Consider the following 17,799-nt stretch of genomic DNA (forward strand, 5'->3'; position numbering starts at 1 on the left):
AAACATTGTCACTGTTGGCCCGGAAGAATCCCTAAATGTGCTGGTCCTATAGCGGCTGGGGCTGCAACTCGATCTCTGGGAAATGCAGTTTTACAAGTCAGACGGTGAAATTGTCATTGTTCTGTGTGCCACCTCTTCCATGTTTGCCTTCTCGTGTGCCTCACTGTGTCTTGTAACCGTATCATTTGTGGAATGCAGGCAGAACTCTTGCACCACCTCTTCTAACTTACCGTCATCTGCAGATCTCTGCAGACATGCTTTGACAGGAAAATGCTGTCCACGGTAGTTTGTGGCTTTCACAGAGTTGCTTTTAGCATGGTGGTAGCTCTCCACTGTCAATGTGAGACTGTTAAATCCCGCTTCTAAATGCAGGAAAGAGTGGGCGGCACAATTGCAGATATTGCATTGTTTTAATGTTCTTAAGATTCATAAGGGTGCTGGAGTGGGAGCTTGCAAGGGGGTGGTTTGCAGGATGCAAGATATGTATGTTAAGGTGAAGGTAGGGCACTGCCAACTGTAGTGGGAGATAATGGCAGGATGCCAGGTGTATATTTTTTAATAATTGGGTTGAGGAGGGTGATAAAGACCAATTGGTTGAGGTGGACGGCATGATACCAGGTTTATATTATAATTTAAAGCACAGCTAGAATGTTTTGAGCCTACCTTATGTGTGGCTACTCCATTAGTCATCTACTATGTGCGACTAAATAGGGAAACATAGTTTTGGAGGGCGTAAACAACATACAATTGTAAAGGCATAGCTGTAAAAAATGTGAGGTTTTTATATCGGGGTTCAAAGAGACATCAAATACCCATTGTTTATTTAATATCACAAAGATCTCCTTAATGGAAAACAATACTTTTATTGACAGCAACCTATCTATAAATCTATATGTTGTCAATAAAATACAATTAAATGAAATGACTAATAAAATAAAGTAAAAAGCAGACAACCAGTTGGTGACAAAAAGGATTGTTTAGTATGACGTATTAACACACTCTGTAGTGCCCAGGTTCCAGCTTTGTGCCTTTTGTAATTTTGAAGACATCCCAGACTGCAAAAAAACAGGTTCAAATATCCAGCGTGCTCCTGGACACCTTTTATGATACAAGCCAAGGTGCTAACAGGTCTGAATCTAAAATATGACATGGATGCTCTGTTGCCAGAAACGTATTGGCAAATGTGCAATTATCCATGTAACAGGGTCGATTGCCAAGTCACTAACAAAACTGCCCCAAGGAGAGACAAATGTAAAGCATTTACCAATGATAACAAAGGATTTTTGAAAGAAAAGCCCATGAACGAGTGAAAGCGATGTGCGTGCGGTGGGCTGGTTAAAAGCCTACAGATAGATTACAAGTCAGAACACTTGCGCGCTGCAACTAAAAAGTATGCGAATTGTGTAATGTATGAAAGGAACCAGATGATTTAACAAGTTATAAAAGTATTGTCTGTCATTCAGGAACATAAAAAAAGAATCTATACTTCCTGTGGTCTTTGCATATAGCAGTCTAAGAGGTTCGACAGGATCTGTACAACCTAGAATGTCTCATGCAATCCCTGCAGCGGCACTAGTTTAGTTATTCCTGTATTTTATACTGTTACGATAAAGAAGTGTATATAAATCCCACGAATTCACACTGGCTCACAACTATACTAACATCATAGCCATGAAAGTAATACATTATTTTTTTATAATTGGTAGTTATAAAGTGTATTGAAAAGCATAGCAAAGATGACATAATGGACTGTCTTTTATGGAATTGGGCACCAACTTATTTTGGTCTTAATCCTTCAGACTGCTAATCTCTTTCCTGAGTAACCTTCCTTTCTTCTAATCAGTGCATCTGCCTGTATATTTTGGAGCAGAGGACGTTTTTACAGTTGTTACTATCCGTCCTAGAATTCTGGTTGGAGAAATGGAACTGGCGAAACCCTGTTAGCAATAATGTCAGGCGGGGGTATGGTGTGAGTGCCTGGACTAAAAACTTCTAATTTTCAGGCTGGACAGCTTGCTGTCAGCAAATGGTAAATTTGCTAGTAGGTTACCCCCAGGTGTAGTTATATGCGATGTAAAAGAAGAGAATCATCTTTATTGGAGCAGCCTGAAAATGAGAATGCCGCTCTGTTGACGTTCAGAACCACTTTTCTCTGAGCATATATGGGGACGGTACCACAATGTTATAGTCACAATTTTGTCTGACATAAATATAGTCTCATCATTTTTTTCTGCAACATTTTCGCCCATAGGAGCTAACAGAAGATTTAATTCAAGCGGGGCAACATTTTTGAAGTTTTTGAAAAGAATATTTAGGACACAATAATTATGCCAGAGTATATTTTTGTACAGGATATTCTGATAACCAACTGCAGGTATACTTATACTTGCCTTTCTTCTGACTTACATCTGATTTTCTTGGAGGAAGTTACACATACTTATGAAAGAAAGATTATTGACTCAGGTCCAATCTAACCTCTTTAAAAACATGTTCTTAGTTTTTCTCACCTTTAAAACAGGAAGGGACGGTCATAGCTCCATCAATGCACTGAGTTGTGACTGTGTATGCACAATCCTTTTCCTTGTCTTTACAGTAAAAAGTGAGGTCTTCTGTGTGAAGAATCATCCGTGGTTTCATATCCTGAAGTTTCACTTTCTTGCCAAAATAGAGGACAATGCCCTTCTTGGGTGATATCTGGCATGGGGCTAGAATACAACAAAAAAACCTGAAATAATTTTGTCAAAGGCAGTCTCTAATTGTAAACTCTAAAATCTGAATAAATGCTATGCTGCTGTCTTTCTTAAAAAATATTTGTATTCATTGTTTAAAATATAGACACAAACTACCGAGGCTGTGCTACATCATTTACATTGTAAGTCAATTTGCTCAGGCTCATGAGCAAATATTTATCAATCAATTGTTGCATTTTAGCTGGCACTCATACATCAATGGAGCGGGGCAGCCAGGAGAACAGAGTGTAAAAGTGGAGGAGAAAAGGAGAAACTCTCCGTTCTTCATATTCAGCCAGTTCCATTATATTTTTCATTTTTTTCCTCTATATTTTCATATTTCCTTGTGTTTCCTCTACGTTCATAAATACGCTTTTCATCTGACATTCACCAATCCATATCGGTTTTCTATTTTGTAAGAACTGGAACATCTCTGCTACCCCAATGCCTTATTATGTCTCTCTGGGCAACCATCAGTCCTATATTACAAAAGTTGTGGATATATTTGGGAGGGTTCTCATCCGGGCATAGTCCCAGTATAAAGAATTTGTGATCTCAAATTCTCAAATTTCAGGATGCAATAATCAGGACAGAGCCTTATTTTCTGCTAATGAATAAAATGTTGTACTGATGAGATACATTTTAAAAATTCATAGATTTGACTAGCCCAACGAATGTGTTTTGTATCTTACTTGGAACTTCATCAAGGCTGTAAAAACACATACATACAAAATTACAATCATATGCAGCTACATAAATAATAATGCATAAACAAATTACTAATTATATTTACAAATTAGACCCCCTAAATCCTGATTCTGATGCTTAAAATAGTCAAGATCCCCTAAATCCTTATTATTCTTAACATAGTCAAAATACCTATTTTCATGGGCAAGTAGTCACCTTAAGCAGCAGCAGAGAACCTCAATAGGATGACAAAGTGTAGCTTATATTTTAAGAGAATATATTTTCACTATTTGTGTCACTACTTTATCACTTTCAATATGTATTATGTTACAAAGCCATTTGGTCTTGTTTACCTATTTTATTAGTCACAAACTATGAAACGTCTTAGATGGAATCACCCCAAAATCTTTGTTGAGTAGCCTTATCTCATGTGGTCCCTTGTAGAATCCCTCAGACTGATGAATAGTTAATATACAATCTCAAATCCTTTTAAACTCACACAGAAAATCAAGTGTTAATGATTATGGAGTAAGGGGCCATTTTGTATATTATAGGATAAAAAAGTCCATTGATGAACTTGATTTCTAGAATTTTCTTGCAAAATACTGGTCAGTTTTCACAAGACAATCAGATTCCCTGTTGGTTGTATCCCTTAAACTAGAGTGTTCTATTTCTTAAGCTTCATGAGCCAGATAGGAATCACCATCAATCAATGGAGGGTAAACAAACAATATATTATTATGATTATGCTCTTGTTGGACATTTGCCCCCCCTGCAGGGTCACCCAGGATTTGTTTGCCTTTCTACTGAACCACATTATTGTTGGCTGGAGAACTCTGTGCACTTTATCTCTGCTAACCAGTGGTAAAGTGATTGGGGTCTCCTTTTTAAACATACTCAAATTGGTATACCCCTGCACTGCACATGTCATTTACTTATAAGTCCCTAGTATACTGTACTACCTGTTCCCAGGGCCTGTAGATTAAATGCTACAGATGGGTCTCAGCACTCATTTGCTATCAACTACAGTAACACCTAAAATATTAACCCTTTTACAAAGCCTAAACTTTCCTTTTTTATACTTTTAAACCACCCCTAATGTAGGCGTTACAAGCACAGAGGGCAGGGTGCATGGTATTCAAAAGTATGGTGTGTATATTTAATATTTAAATGTCCTAGCAGTGAACAAACTACAGTCATTTTTCACTGTGGCAAGGCTGGCTCTCCCATAGTTTAACACTGGTTTACATCATTACGTTTAATAAGTGCTAAATTCAATTTGAGAATAGCTAGAAAAATATTTCAAGGACTTATTTTTTTTATAATAGTAATCTTAAATCCAATGTAATGGCCAAGTCATATTTTGTACCATTATTTTGGAAATTAAACTTTTAGGAACTTGACAATTTCCTGCCTAAAACCAAAAAGACTTTCCTGCCAGTCCCCAGCTGTCACCTGATCCCTGATGACTCCCTTGTGGTGAGATGTGTATTGCTCCCAGTCAGCGGACCAAGGGTTGAATTACAAGGCTGGTGGTCCTAGTAAGCGTGTGCTGGAGTCCACAGGGGGGCCCCTGCACTGCACTGCCCATGCCAGGCCCCCCCTGCCCAGCACCCTCAGAATGGGCACTGTCTGCTTTCCATTCCAAGGGTACTGTGTGCTATGTTATTGGCCTTGGTCGGTCAGCCCGGCGGAAACATTGTAATATGCTCAGGGGGACACCACTGGTATCATGGTGGCATCCTCCCCACGGCTTTGGCGGTCTACTTTCAGGACCGCCAAAGTCATAATGAGGCCCAAAGTCTCTGTGTGTGGGGAGGGCACTCCTCTTTTGACATGATGGCCTGGGGGCTTTTCCCATCCCCTTCCTGAGCTTCAAAGGATGACTACCCTGTCACTGGCAGATGAAGCTCACACCTAGGCCTGCCTTTCTTTTGTCTCTCTAATCAGGCTGGTTCCAAACCCATAGGGAGAACTGACCATAACTGACCTTAAATGGCTAAGGTGTTTGACAAAGGATTACCCAGGCTGGCACTGGGCATAAATGTGGATCCTACAGACCTATTCCCAGAACATTCCTGGACCAGTGAAGAATCAGAAGACCTGCCCTGCTGTCTTAAGAACCTGAAGGAAGACTAGGCCTGCCTACCTTGAACCCAGGATCCCAGAAGGGACTCCAAGTATCAGTTAGTTGAACTGCTCTTTGGTATACATGGACACAAATAGCTTCCAGAGCCTTTACCCCACAACTAAACAGCTTACCTGTTCCAAACTGAAAGTAGTGGGACTTTTTTCCAACTTTCTACCTGATGAACTGACAGAGACTGAGGTTGCCTTCAAACCCACTGCTGTCGACGTTGAATCACAGGTTGGCCTCAACTTGTAGGTTTGCCCCAGTGAAAGAGACCTGTTTTTCAGAAATATTTATAAATCAAAACACAGAAGACTTAACCTGGACTGATGCCGAGCAGCATCTGAAGTTAAGGCCTTCACAGGCACAGAGTTCGTACTATTCCCACTAGATTTCCTGCCTTTGTCAATGACTGCACTGGGGCCCTGCCCCTCAGCAGCCTACCATCATTGGGGCCTGCTTTTTCTCACAAAAGATTCTAAATCAGACAGTAAACTTTCCAATATTCTCTATTTTTTAAATCAGCTTGGGTTTTTTCTTGTCTTGGGTTTTCACTTTAGAACTGTTTGAGGGCTACATGAATACTTTACACAATGACTCTAAATTAAGCATTGCTGCTTTGTGTCAAGTTACCAGATGATATGTATAGGTTTAGCTAGGGGTAGCAGTGGTTCACCCAGGCAAAGACTGTGATTGTTATTTGAGGTGGCTTCTCACCCACTTCAAATAATACTCCAGTTTCTTACAGCTCCATAATATGAGAATCCATACAACCTATTCATCCCTGTTAAAAGTAATGGGCTGATTTATATGTTTGCAGTAGGTATAGTCCATGGCAACAGCAGCAGAGTATACATGCAGTTGAGATAGAGGTCCTCCCACCCATTTTTGATGTGGGAGGACCTTAAGTTTGGCTACAGCGGTGACTACTCCATCACCGCCATTGCTAAAATTCTCCGATGGCCAGACAGAGTAGGGGTCATTGGAGAAATGGCTATATGTCTGCCCACCCAATCAGGATACAGGACATGCAACTCATTTTTTACTGTCAATCAACCCCTGGCGGTAAGGGACAGTAAAATGGTAATATTGGCCCATTTACTTTTATATTTTTGAAAAGGAAATCCTGTTTCATGCTGACACACCCCTGCAACAAACAGCGAAATGTAGCGACAGGAACTTTGCCTGCTTAGTGGTCATTTATAAATGTAGTGGGCAGTCCCTCCACCAGGGGTTGGAGTAACTTGCTCTGTCCTACGACAGAATGACAAGCCATCCGCCCATATATAAATGGGCCCCTAAGTGTCCAGTTATATAAATGTTCCAAACCACAATCCGAGTGTAATACAAAATATTCTCATTATATCTACCTGACATTCTATGATGTTCAAAGACTAAAAGTGGAGTGTGATGACCTAGTGTTCCTGGAAATACATGCATTGAAGGAAAAGCATATTGCTCCTTATTGAAATATGTGGAAGAAACAAACAATTTGAGCCTAAAATGATATTCAAATTTCTAATAATTCAAAACTTTAGTAGCATCATTTCATGCCTCACTCACATCCAGAGTTGTACTCCACACAGTCAAAATGAAAACAAAATAAAATTCTTCAATAATCCCTTACCCTGCAGGAGGATTCCCTGACCAAAAGCAGCTGGAAGTATGCAAATTAAAGTAACACCATCCAGGGTGAGATACTTCTAAACAGAAATTGGTGTACTATCAAATGACTTCTCTGTCAAAATGACTCCTAAATTTGGGTAAACATAAGAATATTAAGGTACCATAGTTATAACCTTCCAAATCATGCTTGAAATAATTTACCTAACCTGACCGACCTGAAACTTAAAAGATTTTGCTATGCCATCTATGTATTGAATAAAGTATCAAACAAAACACTGGTGTGACAACTCCAAAACTGTGACTTCTTAAATCTGAATTTTAGCAAACATGTCTGAAGTGCGAGGAACAAAACCATTCCTTGTCAAAGTTACAAAACCATAGTAGTACGCAGAAAAGATTATTTACTTTGGCAAAGTACATCTAGAAACATATACTACGCGCCATCTTAAGAGGTTGCAGCAAACATAGAGGTGGTCATTATGACATTGGCGGTGACTGTTAAAGTGGCAGTAATACCCCCAACAGGCTGGCAGTAATTACCGCCAAATGATGACCATGGCAGTGATAACTCCCATAGACAGCCAATGTACCACACCAACCGCTAGGGCGTTAACACCACTGACCACAGCAGTAGCCATCAACAGCCAGACGGAAGCCACGGTACCACCCACCATATTATGACCTAGCAAACGACCAGGATTTCCGGGGCGGTATCAACGCCATCAAAAGCCTGGCGGAAACACTGCACAGACAACGTAAGACTCACCAAAAGGGACACAGAGGATTCCACAACCGCCATGGAACCGGAACTTCAAGTCTTCCCGATGCTCTACCACACCATGGTCGTCCTGGAACACCAACGCCAATGAAGACGATGACGGTGAGTACCCCCGCCTAGCAAACAAGGGAGGGAGGGAGGGAGGAAAAGGAGAGTGACACACAAACGCAGAACACACACCATTCACACACACACCATACACAGAACTAGTTGCAGAGTAAAACCAATGTCACAGGACCTACGTTAAATTAAAACAAGGACAACAATTAGAGTGAGTGAACAATGTAATTTGGTGCCAACAGCCACCATAATGTCAAGTCATATGCAAATGCATGCGTCAATGTCCAGATTGGGCCAATGTACAAAAGGGCCACATGGCCACAGGGCGCAGTCCAAGGCCCAACTTGACTCCTTACACAATCCTGACAAGCAAGTTACTTATCTTCGGTAATGCTTTTTCTGGTGGATACACTAGCTACCTGTGGATTCCTCACCTAATGGATTCCTCACCTAAAGAATTCTCCCTAATGCGCAGCATGCAACGGAAACTTCTTTCCAGCTCTGCACGTCGGCGAGGACGTCACAATTGCCTGACTCCACGCGGCTCCGTCTGATGTCATCGTGGCAACAAGAGGCCCTCGCCGGCGTGCTGACGTCAGTTTACACCATTTTTGACGTGCCTTTGAGGCGAACAGGTGAATATCGACATTCCATACTCATCATGACCGTATTCAAGAAAACTTTTATAGAAAAGGTAAACAAATAATAATAGCAAACAGTATCAACACATATTCGTAAAAAATACATAGCCATGAATGTACACCAATACATATAAATATATACATATACACAAATATATAAATGTATACTCTCATAATGCAGAAATAAACAAATATACATGTACACACCCAAGGAAATCTCGGTATGACCAGACAGACTACGGGGAGGTGGGTGGGACCGTGAGGACCAGGACCAGAGCCGCAGAGCCTCTCTGCAGAGAAGGTACGACCCTACTCCTCGCTGCTTGTTGATGTACTACATCGCGGTCATGTTGTCCATCAAGACTTGAAATGACTGACCGCGAATGGAAGGGAGGAAGGCCTTGAGAGCCAAACGTATTGCCTGCAGTTCCAGCAGGTTGATATGAAACACCTGCTCCACTGGAGACCAACGAGCTTTGATCTCCAGGTCCCCCAGGTGAGCTCCCCACCCCAAAGTGGAGGCATCCGTTATCACTGTGACCACTGGAGGTGGCAGGGAGAACGGCTTTCCTTGAGACAGGTTGCCAACCGCAGCCCAACACTGAAGATCCGCTGCAGTGTCTCTGGAGATCCTTATCGACTCCTCAAGATCCCCGTTGTGCTGAAACCACTGCCTGCGGAGACACCACTGAAGAGCCCTCATGTACCAGCGTGCATAAGTGACCAACAGAATGCAAGAAGCGAACTGACCGAGCAGACGAAGGACCTTGAGGACTGGAACAACCGCTCCTTCTTGAAACATTGGAATCAACGCCTGAATGTCCTGAATCCGCTGTGGGGGAGGAAAGGCTTGATTCAATGTTGTGTCCAGTACTGCCCTTATGAACAGGAGGCGTTGAGAGGGCTCCAGGTGAGACTTGGGCACATTTATCGAAAAGCCCAGACTGAACAACAACTGGGTTGTCATCTGCAGGTGATGAAGCAAGAGCTTCGGAGGCTTGGCTTTGATCAACCAATCGTCCAGGTAAGGGAATACTGCTATTCCCTTCCTCCTGAGGTTCGCTGCAACCACCGCCATCACCTTTGTGAAGACTCGAGGCACGGAAGTAAGACCAAAAGGAAGGACCGCAAACTGGTAGTGTTGGGACCCCACCACAAAACGGAGATACTTCCTGTGTGACTTGAGAATGAGAATATGGAAATAAGCATCCTGCAAGTCGACAGACACCATCCAATCCTCCTTGTTCAACGCCATAAGTACCTGTGCTAGAGTCAACATTTTGAATTTCTCCTGTTTGACAAACCAATTCAAAATCCTCAGATCCAGGATAGGCCTCAAACGTCCATCCTTTTTGGTGACCAGAATAACATCCCTGACCCCTCTCCTGCTCGGGAACCAACTCCACTGCACCTTTTGACAATAGGGATGGAACCTCCTGTTCTGACAACAGGATATGATCTTTTGAGCAAAAGGAAGGACGGCGAGGGAAGGGAGGAGGAATCATAGCCTTTCCTCACCACACTGATGACCCAGGAGTCTGATGTTATCGACTCCCACATGGGAAGAAAAAGAGACACCCTTCCCCCTTCTGGAGATACATGGGACGCAGTGGTTAGAGGACTAGGGTTGCTTCCCCTGTTGCACCCCCCCTGAGGAAGAGGTAGGGTGCTGCTATTGGGTGGCCCCTCTAGTGAGGACTCTACCCCACCCCCTAAAAGATCTGTAAGGGAGACTTGAGGGCTGCTGGTCTGCCTGCTGTGATCTCCCACAAAAGGACGCCCCTCATCCAAACACTCTAAGACATCTAAATGATCTAAAAGGGGTCGAAACAGCTTGCAGGCCCAAGGATTTCGCCGTTGGCCCACACTCTTTAAAGCGCTCCAACCCAGAGTCAGCTTTAGTGCCAAATAACTTATCGTCATCAAAGGGCAAATCTAAGAGAGTGGCTTGGACATCCGACAAGAACCCAGACGTACGTAGCCAAGCATGACGTCTGGTAGCGATGGAGGTTCCCATGGCTCTAGCAACCGAGTCCGTGGTGTCCAGTCCTGATTGTATGACCTGCGTTGCTGCAGTCTGGGCATCCGTGAGGAGTCCTTGCAAGTCTTGGGGCATATCAGGCAACGCTGCTTTAGCTGCATCCATTATAGCATGAATGTATCTACCCAGGATACACGTGGCATTTGCTGATTTAAGTGCCATGCTGCAGGACGAGAAAACCTTCTTTGCAGACTGCTCCATCCTTTTGGACTCCCTGTCGGATGGCACACCAGGGAAGGAGCCAGGAGCAGACCGCGCTCAACAAGACTCCTGTACCACCAGACTCTCAGGAGACAGATGTTTCAAAAGGAATTCAGGGTCCCCGACGCTTATCTATACCTTCTGGCCACCGACGTGTTCACTGCCGATGAAGAAACAGGCTTTTCCCAAACCTCGACGATGGGATCCATAAGAGCTTCATTAAAAGGCAACAATGGATCCGCAACAGCAGTGGCAGGATGTAGCACCTCCGTCAGGATATTCGTCTTGACTTGGGCCACCGGAAGCGGGAGTTCTAAGAAATCAGCAGCCTTCCTGATGACAGAATGAAATGAGGCTGCCTCCTCTGTATATTCCCCTGGTGAGGCCAAATCCCATTCCGGGGAAGTATCCAGCCCACTGGCTGTGTCCAACCCCTGAAAGTCACCTAGGGGCTCCACAATCTCCCCTTCCTCAAGAAGCTGTCTCTGGTATTCTCTCTCCTCCAACAATCTGAGGGCCTTCCTTCGGGAACGCAACTTTGCCTCCAGCCCCGGCGTTGACAAAGAGTTGGCCGACGTCAGAGAGCGGTGTCGAGAAGGCGTCACCACACGATCTCCCGTCCCCTCCGACACCGGAGATGGATCCATCGGCGCCGTGGACAATCGATCTCCACCCATCGACGCCATCCGACTTCGGGACGCCTCCATCTGTATAGACACCGGCGTCGAAGGTCTTTCCACCGACGTCAACGGCTGCACCGCTGGTACCGGCACCGGGCTAGTGTCTCCTGCCGGACAGAATGGCATGAACGGCCTCAGTCTATAAGTAGCCTGGGTGCCTAAATTAAATGCCAAGGGACCAGTGGGGCCAACCGGCGCACCACCTCACGGCGCCATGCTCTGAAACATGGCAAACATGGCATTAAGGAATGCCGCTGGATCCGTCCCCGGAGCAGGGAAAGCAGGATACTCCTGTGGAGCCGGAGCGGGACTCGGATCCTGGACATGAGCTCCACCACCTCAAAGACCGCCGGCGCCGGAGAAGACTGCAGAGTCGAAGACTGAGGAGTCACCGTCGGGCTCACCTCCCATGACTTATGGTGCCGAGCAGAAGGAGACCTTGACCTCGAGCAGCTTCCTCTGGAACAACGCCGGGAATCGTGATGGCGCCGTTTCCTATGACTCTTCGCCGACTTCCCCGACGAAGACCTATGGTGACTCCTCTTCTCCTTTTTAACTTTTGCTAAAAATAATTTGGCTTCACGCTCCTTCAGAGCTTTGGGGTTCATTTTCTGGCACAAACCACACTCCTGGATGTCGTGGTCCGAGCTCAGACCCCATAGACAGTCGTTATGCGGGTCAATGACTGACATCCGACCTCCGCATTCTCTGCAAGGCTTGAACCCTGACTTCTTTGGAGCAGACATCCCGAAAAAACACAAAGTATCCCTTTCAACAGCAAACGATGTAAGAGCTGGAGAAATAACCGTTATCGAAGGCACGGAAAAAAGGGAACTGACGTCAGCACGCCAGCGAGGGCCTCTTATTGCCACAATGACGTCAGACGGAGCTGCGTGGAGTCGGGCAATTGTACAGAGCTGGAAAGAAGTTTCTGTTGAATGCTGCGCATTAGGGAGAATTCATTAGGCGAGGAATCCATTAGGTGAGGAATCCACAGGTAGTTGTATCCATCAGAATCCACTGTTCAGGGGCATCATGTTGGAAATGGGCAGGCATCTCAGGGGGAAGAGGGCATAGGGGTGCACCTCAACTGAAGTGGGGAACATGCCCACTGGTTCTGGAGGGGGCTCCTTGCCCAATTGTCTCTGATGGGGAGTGTAAGGCCACAGTCTCTGAAGTGGGGAACATGCTTACTGATTCTGGAGGGGGCTCCTTGCCCAATTGTCTCTGGTGGGGAGTGTAAGGCCACAGTCTCTGAAGTGGGTAACGTGCCCAATGGTTCTGGAGGGGGCTCCTTGCCCAATTGTCTCTGGTGGGGAGTGTAAGGCCACAGTCTCCGAAGTGGGTAAAGTGCTCACTGGTTCTGGAGGGGGCTCCTTGCCCAGTTGTCTCTGGTGAGGAGTGTAAGGCCACAGTCTCTGAAGTGGGTAACGTGCCCACTGGTTCAGGAGGGGGCTCCTTGCACAACAGTCCCTGGAGGGTGGCCCACATGCCCTCTGCTAGAGGTGAGAGCTGCTTTGCCTCAGCTGGAGGAGGTGTCTCCTAGGTAGCCTCTGCTGAAGGTGAGGGCTGCTGTGCCTCAGCTGGTGGGGGTGTCTCCTTGCCTTTCTTTGGTGGTGGAGTGGGAACCTTGCCTTTCTTTGGTGTTGGAGTGGGAACCTCGGCTTTTTTGGTGGTGTAGGGGTATCCTTTGCTCTCTTTGGTGGTGTAGGGGTATCCTTTGCTGTCTTTGGTGGTGGAGGGGGATCCATGTGTCCCCTCTTGTGACGGGCCCCCTTGCCCTTTGACATGTCACTTGTGTCCTTGCCCCCAGGACTAGGATGTGCCTCCACTGTCCCTGTCCTTTGGTTTTTGCCACCCTACTCCTCCCTTTCTGAGGCGGAGTTGTGCTCTCACTAACAGTGGCGGCAGTCACACTTAGGGGCTCCTTTGTGCCAGCAGATGATTTTTTGGTGGGAGCAGTGGCAGACTGTTTGGCTGAGGTGTTGGGCTTGGGTCATTGGGACCCTGCTCTTATGGCAAGGACAGGGGGGTGAAGGTGGAGGGAAGAGGTCAAGTTGGGCAAGGAAAAGCTTCTTAGGGACGTTTGGGAGGAATGTGGGAGGAGGGATGGGAGTGGAGTTAGAGAGAGTGGTTGTAGGAGGGGTACGTCTGCTGACTTGGGTGCAGGTGCATGGACAGTGTGCGTGTGTGAGGTGGATGGATGTTGGGTGTCTGAGTGCGAGCGTTTGGGTCTCTTAGGAGGGGGCAGACAGGGTGGGAGAGGACAAACAGGACGCATGGATGGATGTTGTGGAGGTGTCTGCAAGTGAGGGGTGTGTGCTGCATGATGTGGTGATCGTGGTGGTGGCTGTTGATGCAGTGCATGCAGGTGTGAGTGTGGATGTGACTGTGAGGGAGGAGGAGGAGGAGGAGGAAGGGGTAGACGTTGGAGGCAGTGGATGTTCTGTGTGCAACTGTCTGTTGTTTGTATGAGTGCTTGTGGCTTGAAGTATGCTGACTGTGTTTGTTTGTGCCACTCTTGTGTGATGTTTTGTGTGCTTGCTTGTCTATATGTGTGCCTGGCATGGGTTGGGGTTGAGGAGACTGGGAACTGGTAGTTGGAGGGGGGACAGTAGGAACAGGGACACTGGCTGCCATCAGAGAGAAGGCCAGAGCCTGAATCGATCTCTGTAGGGCCCCCAACCTACAGTGGATGTCCTCCAGGTAGGCATTGCATTGCTGCATCTGGGATGCCAGCCCCTGGATAGCAATCACTATGGTTGACTGCCCTACAGAGATGGATCTCAGGAGGTCAATAGCCTCTTCACTGAGGGCAGCAGGGCTGACTGAGGCATGCCCTGAGTTGCGTGGGGTGAAGGAGATGCCCACCCTCCTGGTTGAGCGGGCACAGGCAACTCACTGGGGGGCTACTGGGAGGGTGGTCCTGGTACGAGGGTGGTGGCTGTACCTGTAGCTGGGGTAGTTCCAGAGAGGACCGCCACCACCAGGGAGCTTCCATCGGAGGAGGAATCAGAGTCATTGTTGTCACCTCCTGTCTCTGCTGTGGTGCTCCCCTCTCCCTCTGTCCCACTGGTCCCCTCGGCGTTGGTGGACTCTGCCTCCTGGGTCCTGTGGGATGCAGCTCCCTCAGTCGCTGGTGCTCCTGCTCCTCTGCAGATGATGCTAATGCACACATTGACATGATGACAGAAGAAAAAAGGGGGAGAGAAAGGGAGCACTGGGTCAACCAACACCACAGATGGCATTCACATTTCCATCACACAAAGGAACATGATTGAGCAGTAGGCACTGCACTGGCATTCCATTGGCTAGGTACCACTGCAAGTTGAGAGTCAACCACCACCATCTGTACCCCTCCTGTGACCCACTAAGCCCTGTCTGACATGGAATGCCACCTAGCTAGTTAACAAGATTGGACCACGCAGCAATGTCTGAGCTGGCATTAAGGGGCACCTACTAACTGAATCCCACCACCACGACCCCATGCCAGGCAACAAAGATGGTTGTTTCACACACTGTACTCACCGCCTTGTGGCTACTGTGCTGCCCTCAAGCGCCCATCCAACTCTGGGTAGGCCACTGCCAGTATGCGGGCCATCAGGGGGGTCAGGTTCCGACAGCATCCATCCTCCATTGGGAGGCCATTCCCAGCTTGGCCTCCGCGGTCTTCCGGGCCCAGCATCTGAGGTCCTCTCACCTTTTTCTGCAGTGGGTGCCTGCTATAGACCCCTATGGCCCACACGTTCTTACCGATGGCACACTACAATCACTTCTTCTGATGGGCGCTGACCTTTAGCGTAAATACAGACAGGAGGGCACCATTAATCATACAATCCAGCCTGTTACAGATATGGCTCACAAATACCATTTCCCCTCAATTGGCACACACAGAATCTGGAGCCCTGCATGTACATTACCACGAGACATACCCCCCACCCAATTGACACACTGCCAGCACACACATCTCCATATAACCTTGTTGCATACATCGTCGCCGTGGTGTACTCACCTGTTGGTCTGGAGGCCCATACATCTGTCCATACAGGTGTAGGAACCCATCCACCAGGTGCTCCAACTCCTCTGAAGTGAAGACAGGGGCCCTTTCCCCTGTCACACTGGCCATGGCAGGTTCCAGACACAGGTAACAGCAGCACACAAAGTGTTGGTTTTGTCCTATGGAAAGTCTGGAATCAAGTGAGGTTAAAGACATAAAATGGTGGTCATGTCTGCGGAGGTGTACACCGTCACCATCTCCGGTGATCCTCATTGGAAACTGTACTCCACAGAGCCCCATGTAAGCCAATGAAGAATAGCACGGCAGTGCAAGACTGCCTTCCGCCATGATGCCTAACACCGGCGGAGTTACATCATTTCCACCTGTCCCTACATACAGGACAGGCGGTCGCCATTTTATGGTGGTAGTCAACAATCTGTAATTGAAAACTGCGTCATTGCTGTCTATTGTAATACATTGCCATTTACATTGTCCAATAACACACATGGTCAGTTACACTGAGTTGGTGGTTCCATTGTTCAGTTTGTGACACCCTTCTCACTCTTGTGTCCCTTAGATACCTACCACTGTGGAGGAATAGGAGGAGGAGGCAAGACTCCGTGTACAGACCCCTTGTGGACTTGTCTACACTGGAGGGCATCCCCCCTCTTGTGCAAAGTCTATCTGTGCTCCATTTCCTGGCAACTGGTTCTTTCCAAGTAACAGTGGGCTTGGCAGCAGGAATGTCACAGCCAGTGTTCTCAATTGTGCTGGCATGGGTTTTTCCTACCTTGCTCAAACACATGTGCAGCTACATCGCTTTCCCTCAAGTGGAAGATTTGTCAACTGTGAAGACTGGATTCTATGCAATGGAACATATACCAAATATAATAGGGGCCACTGATGGAACACATATTGCATGTGTCCCCCTCCCCCCTCGGTACAATGAACAGGTGTACAGAAATTGAAAAAGTTTCCACTCACTCAATGTGCAAATGGTGTGCCTGGCTGACCAGTACATCTCCCACATCACTGCCAAGTATCCTGAGTCAGTGCTTGACGCCTTCGTCTTGAGGAATAGCAGCATCCCAAATGTGATGGCACAACTACAGAGGCACATGGTGTGGCTAATAGGTGAGCCTGCGTCCCTACCCAATGCATGTCAGTGTACGTCTTCAGGAGTCATCCCCAATACCACTGTGCAAGGCTAATGTTTGGAACTCATTTCTTGCAGATAACTCTGGCTACCCAAACCTGTCATGGCTCTTGACCCCTGTGAGGAATGCCAGGACAGGTGCTGAGAATCGGTACAATAATGCTCACGGGCGAACCCGGTGGATGATTGAGCAAACCTTTGGCCTCCTGAAGCCCAAGTTCAGATGCCTCCATCTGACAGGTGAATCCCTGTGCTACTCCCCTGAGAAGGTCTGAGAAGGTCTGTCAGATAGTTGTATGCTGCATGTTGCACAACCTGGCCCTCAGATGACATGTGCCCTATCTGCAGGAGAAGGAGAGTGGACCCTGAGGACAGTGAAGATGAGGAGGCAGAAGATAAGGATGTGTAAAACAGGACATCAGTAATACAGCAGTACTTCCAATGACACACAGGTAAGACAGAGGAACTGACCATTCCTCTGAATATGTATCTTTTGTGGCTGTAGCATGTTGGCAGTCACTTCCTTGCATCTCAAATGACTGTCACATATTCCTTCTCATTTTGCAGATGTTGGTGTTATTACAACTGTGTACTGATGTGTTAGCTACAGACAGCTAGAGGCCATTATTTGTTTGGAATCACAAAGTACAGGACAATTGCACAAGATGTAACTGTTAATATAATTGCATATTTTTGTCACATAAAGCACTATCACTCAAGTTGTGTTCAAGGGTGTTTATTGTAGTGAAATAAATTGAAGGAATCGTGCAATGGAATGGGGTGATGGTAGAGGAAAGTCCAGGGTATTGGTCCAGTCTGTTTGTAGCACAGGTCAAGTGTCCAAGGGGCCATAGGAAGGGGAGCAATGGCAGTTCAAAGTGGACAAGGTGACACAGTGGAACACAAGGGGGACATTCTGGAGGGTATGATTTCCTGGTGGTGGTCTTGGTCTTGGAAATTGTTTCTGGCATCTGTCTGGGTCGCAGGGAACGTTTGCGGGGTGGTTCACCTTCTACAGGTGGGAGGGGTGCTGGTGGCCTGTGGGTCCTGTGGCAGGGCCTCCTGTCCACTA

At 46.6% G+C, this 17,799-nt stretch overlaps 1 protein-coding gene across 2 annotated transcripts in view; it reads right to left on the minus strand.

Annotated features, from left to right (window-relative positions):
- Positions 1-17,799, minus strand: part of APOH (apolipoprotein H) — a 388,934-nt gene that overhangs the window by 79,727 nt on the left and 291,408 nt on the right. For both annotated transcript variants that reach the window (XM_069199884.1, XM_069199885.1), the window contains one exon: positions 2,508-2,705. In XM_069199884.1, coding sequence (XP_069055985.1) covers positions 2,508-2,705 — 198 coding nt within the window. The remainder of the gene's footprint in view (positions 1-2,507; positions 2,706-17,799) is intronic.

The sequence above is a fragment of the Pleurodeles waltl genome, chromosome 7 (assembly GCF_031143425.1).
Source record: "Pleurodeles waltl isolate 20211129_DDA chromosome 7, aPleWal1.hap1.20221129, whole genome shotgun sequence".
Taxonomy (NCBI): domain Eukaryota; kingdom Metazoa; phylum Chordata; class Amphibia; order Caudata; family Salamandridae; genus Pleurodeles; species Pleurodeles waltl.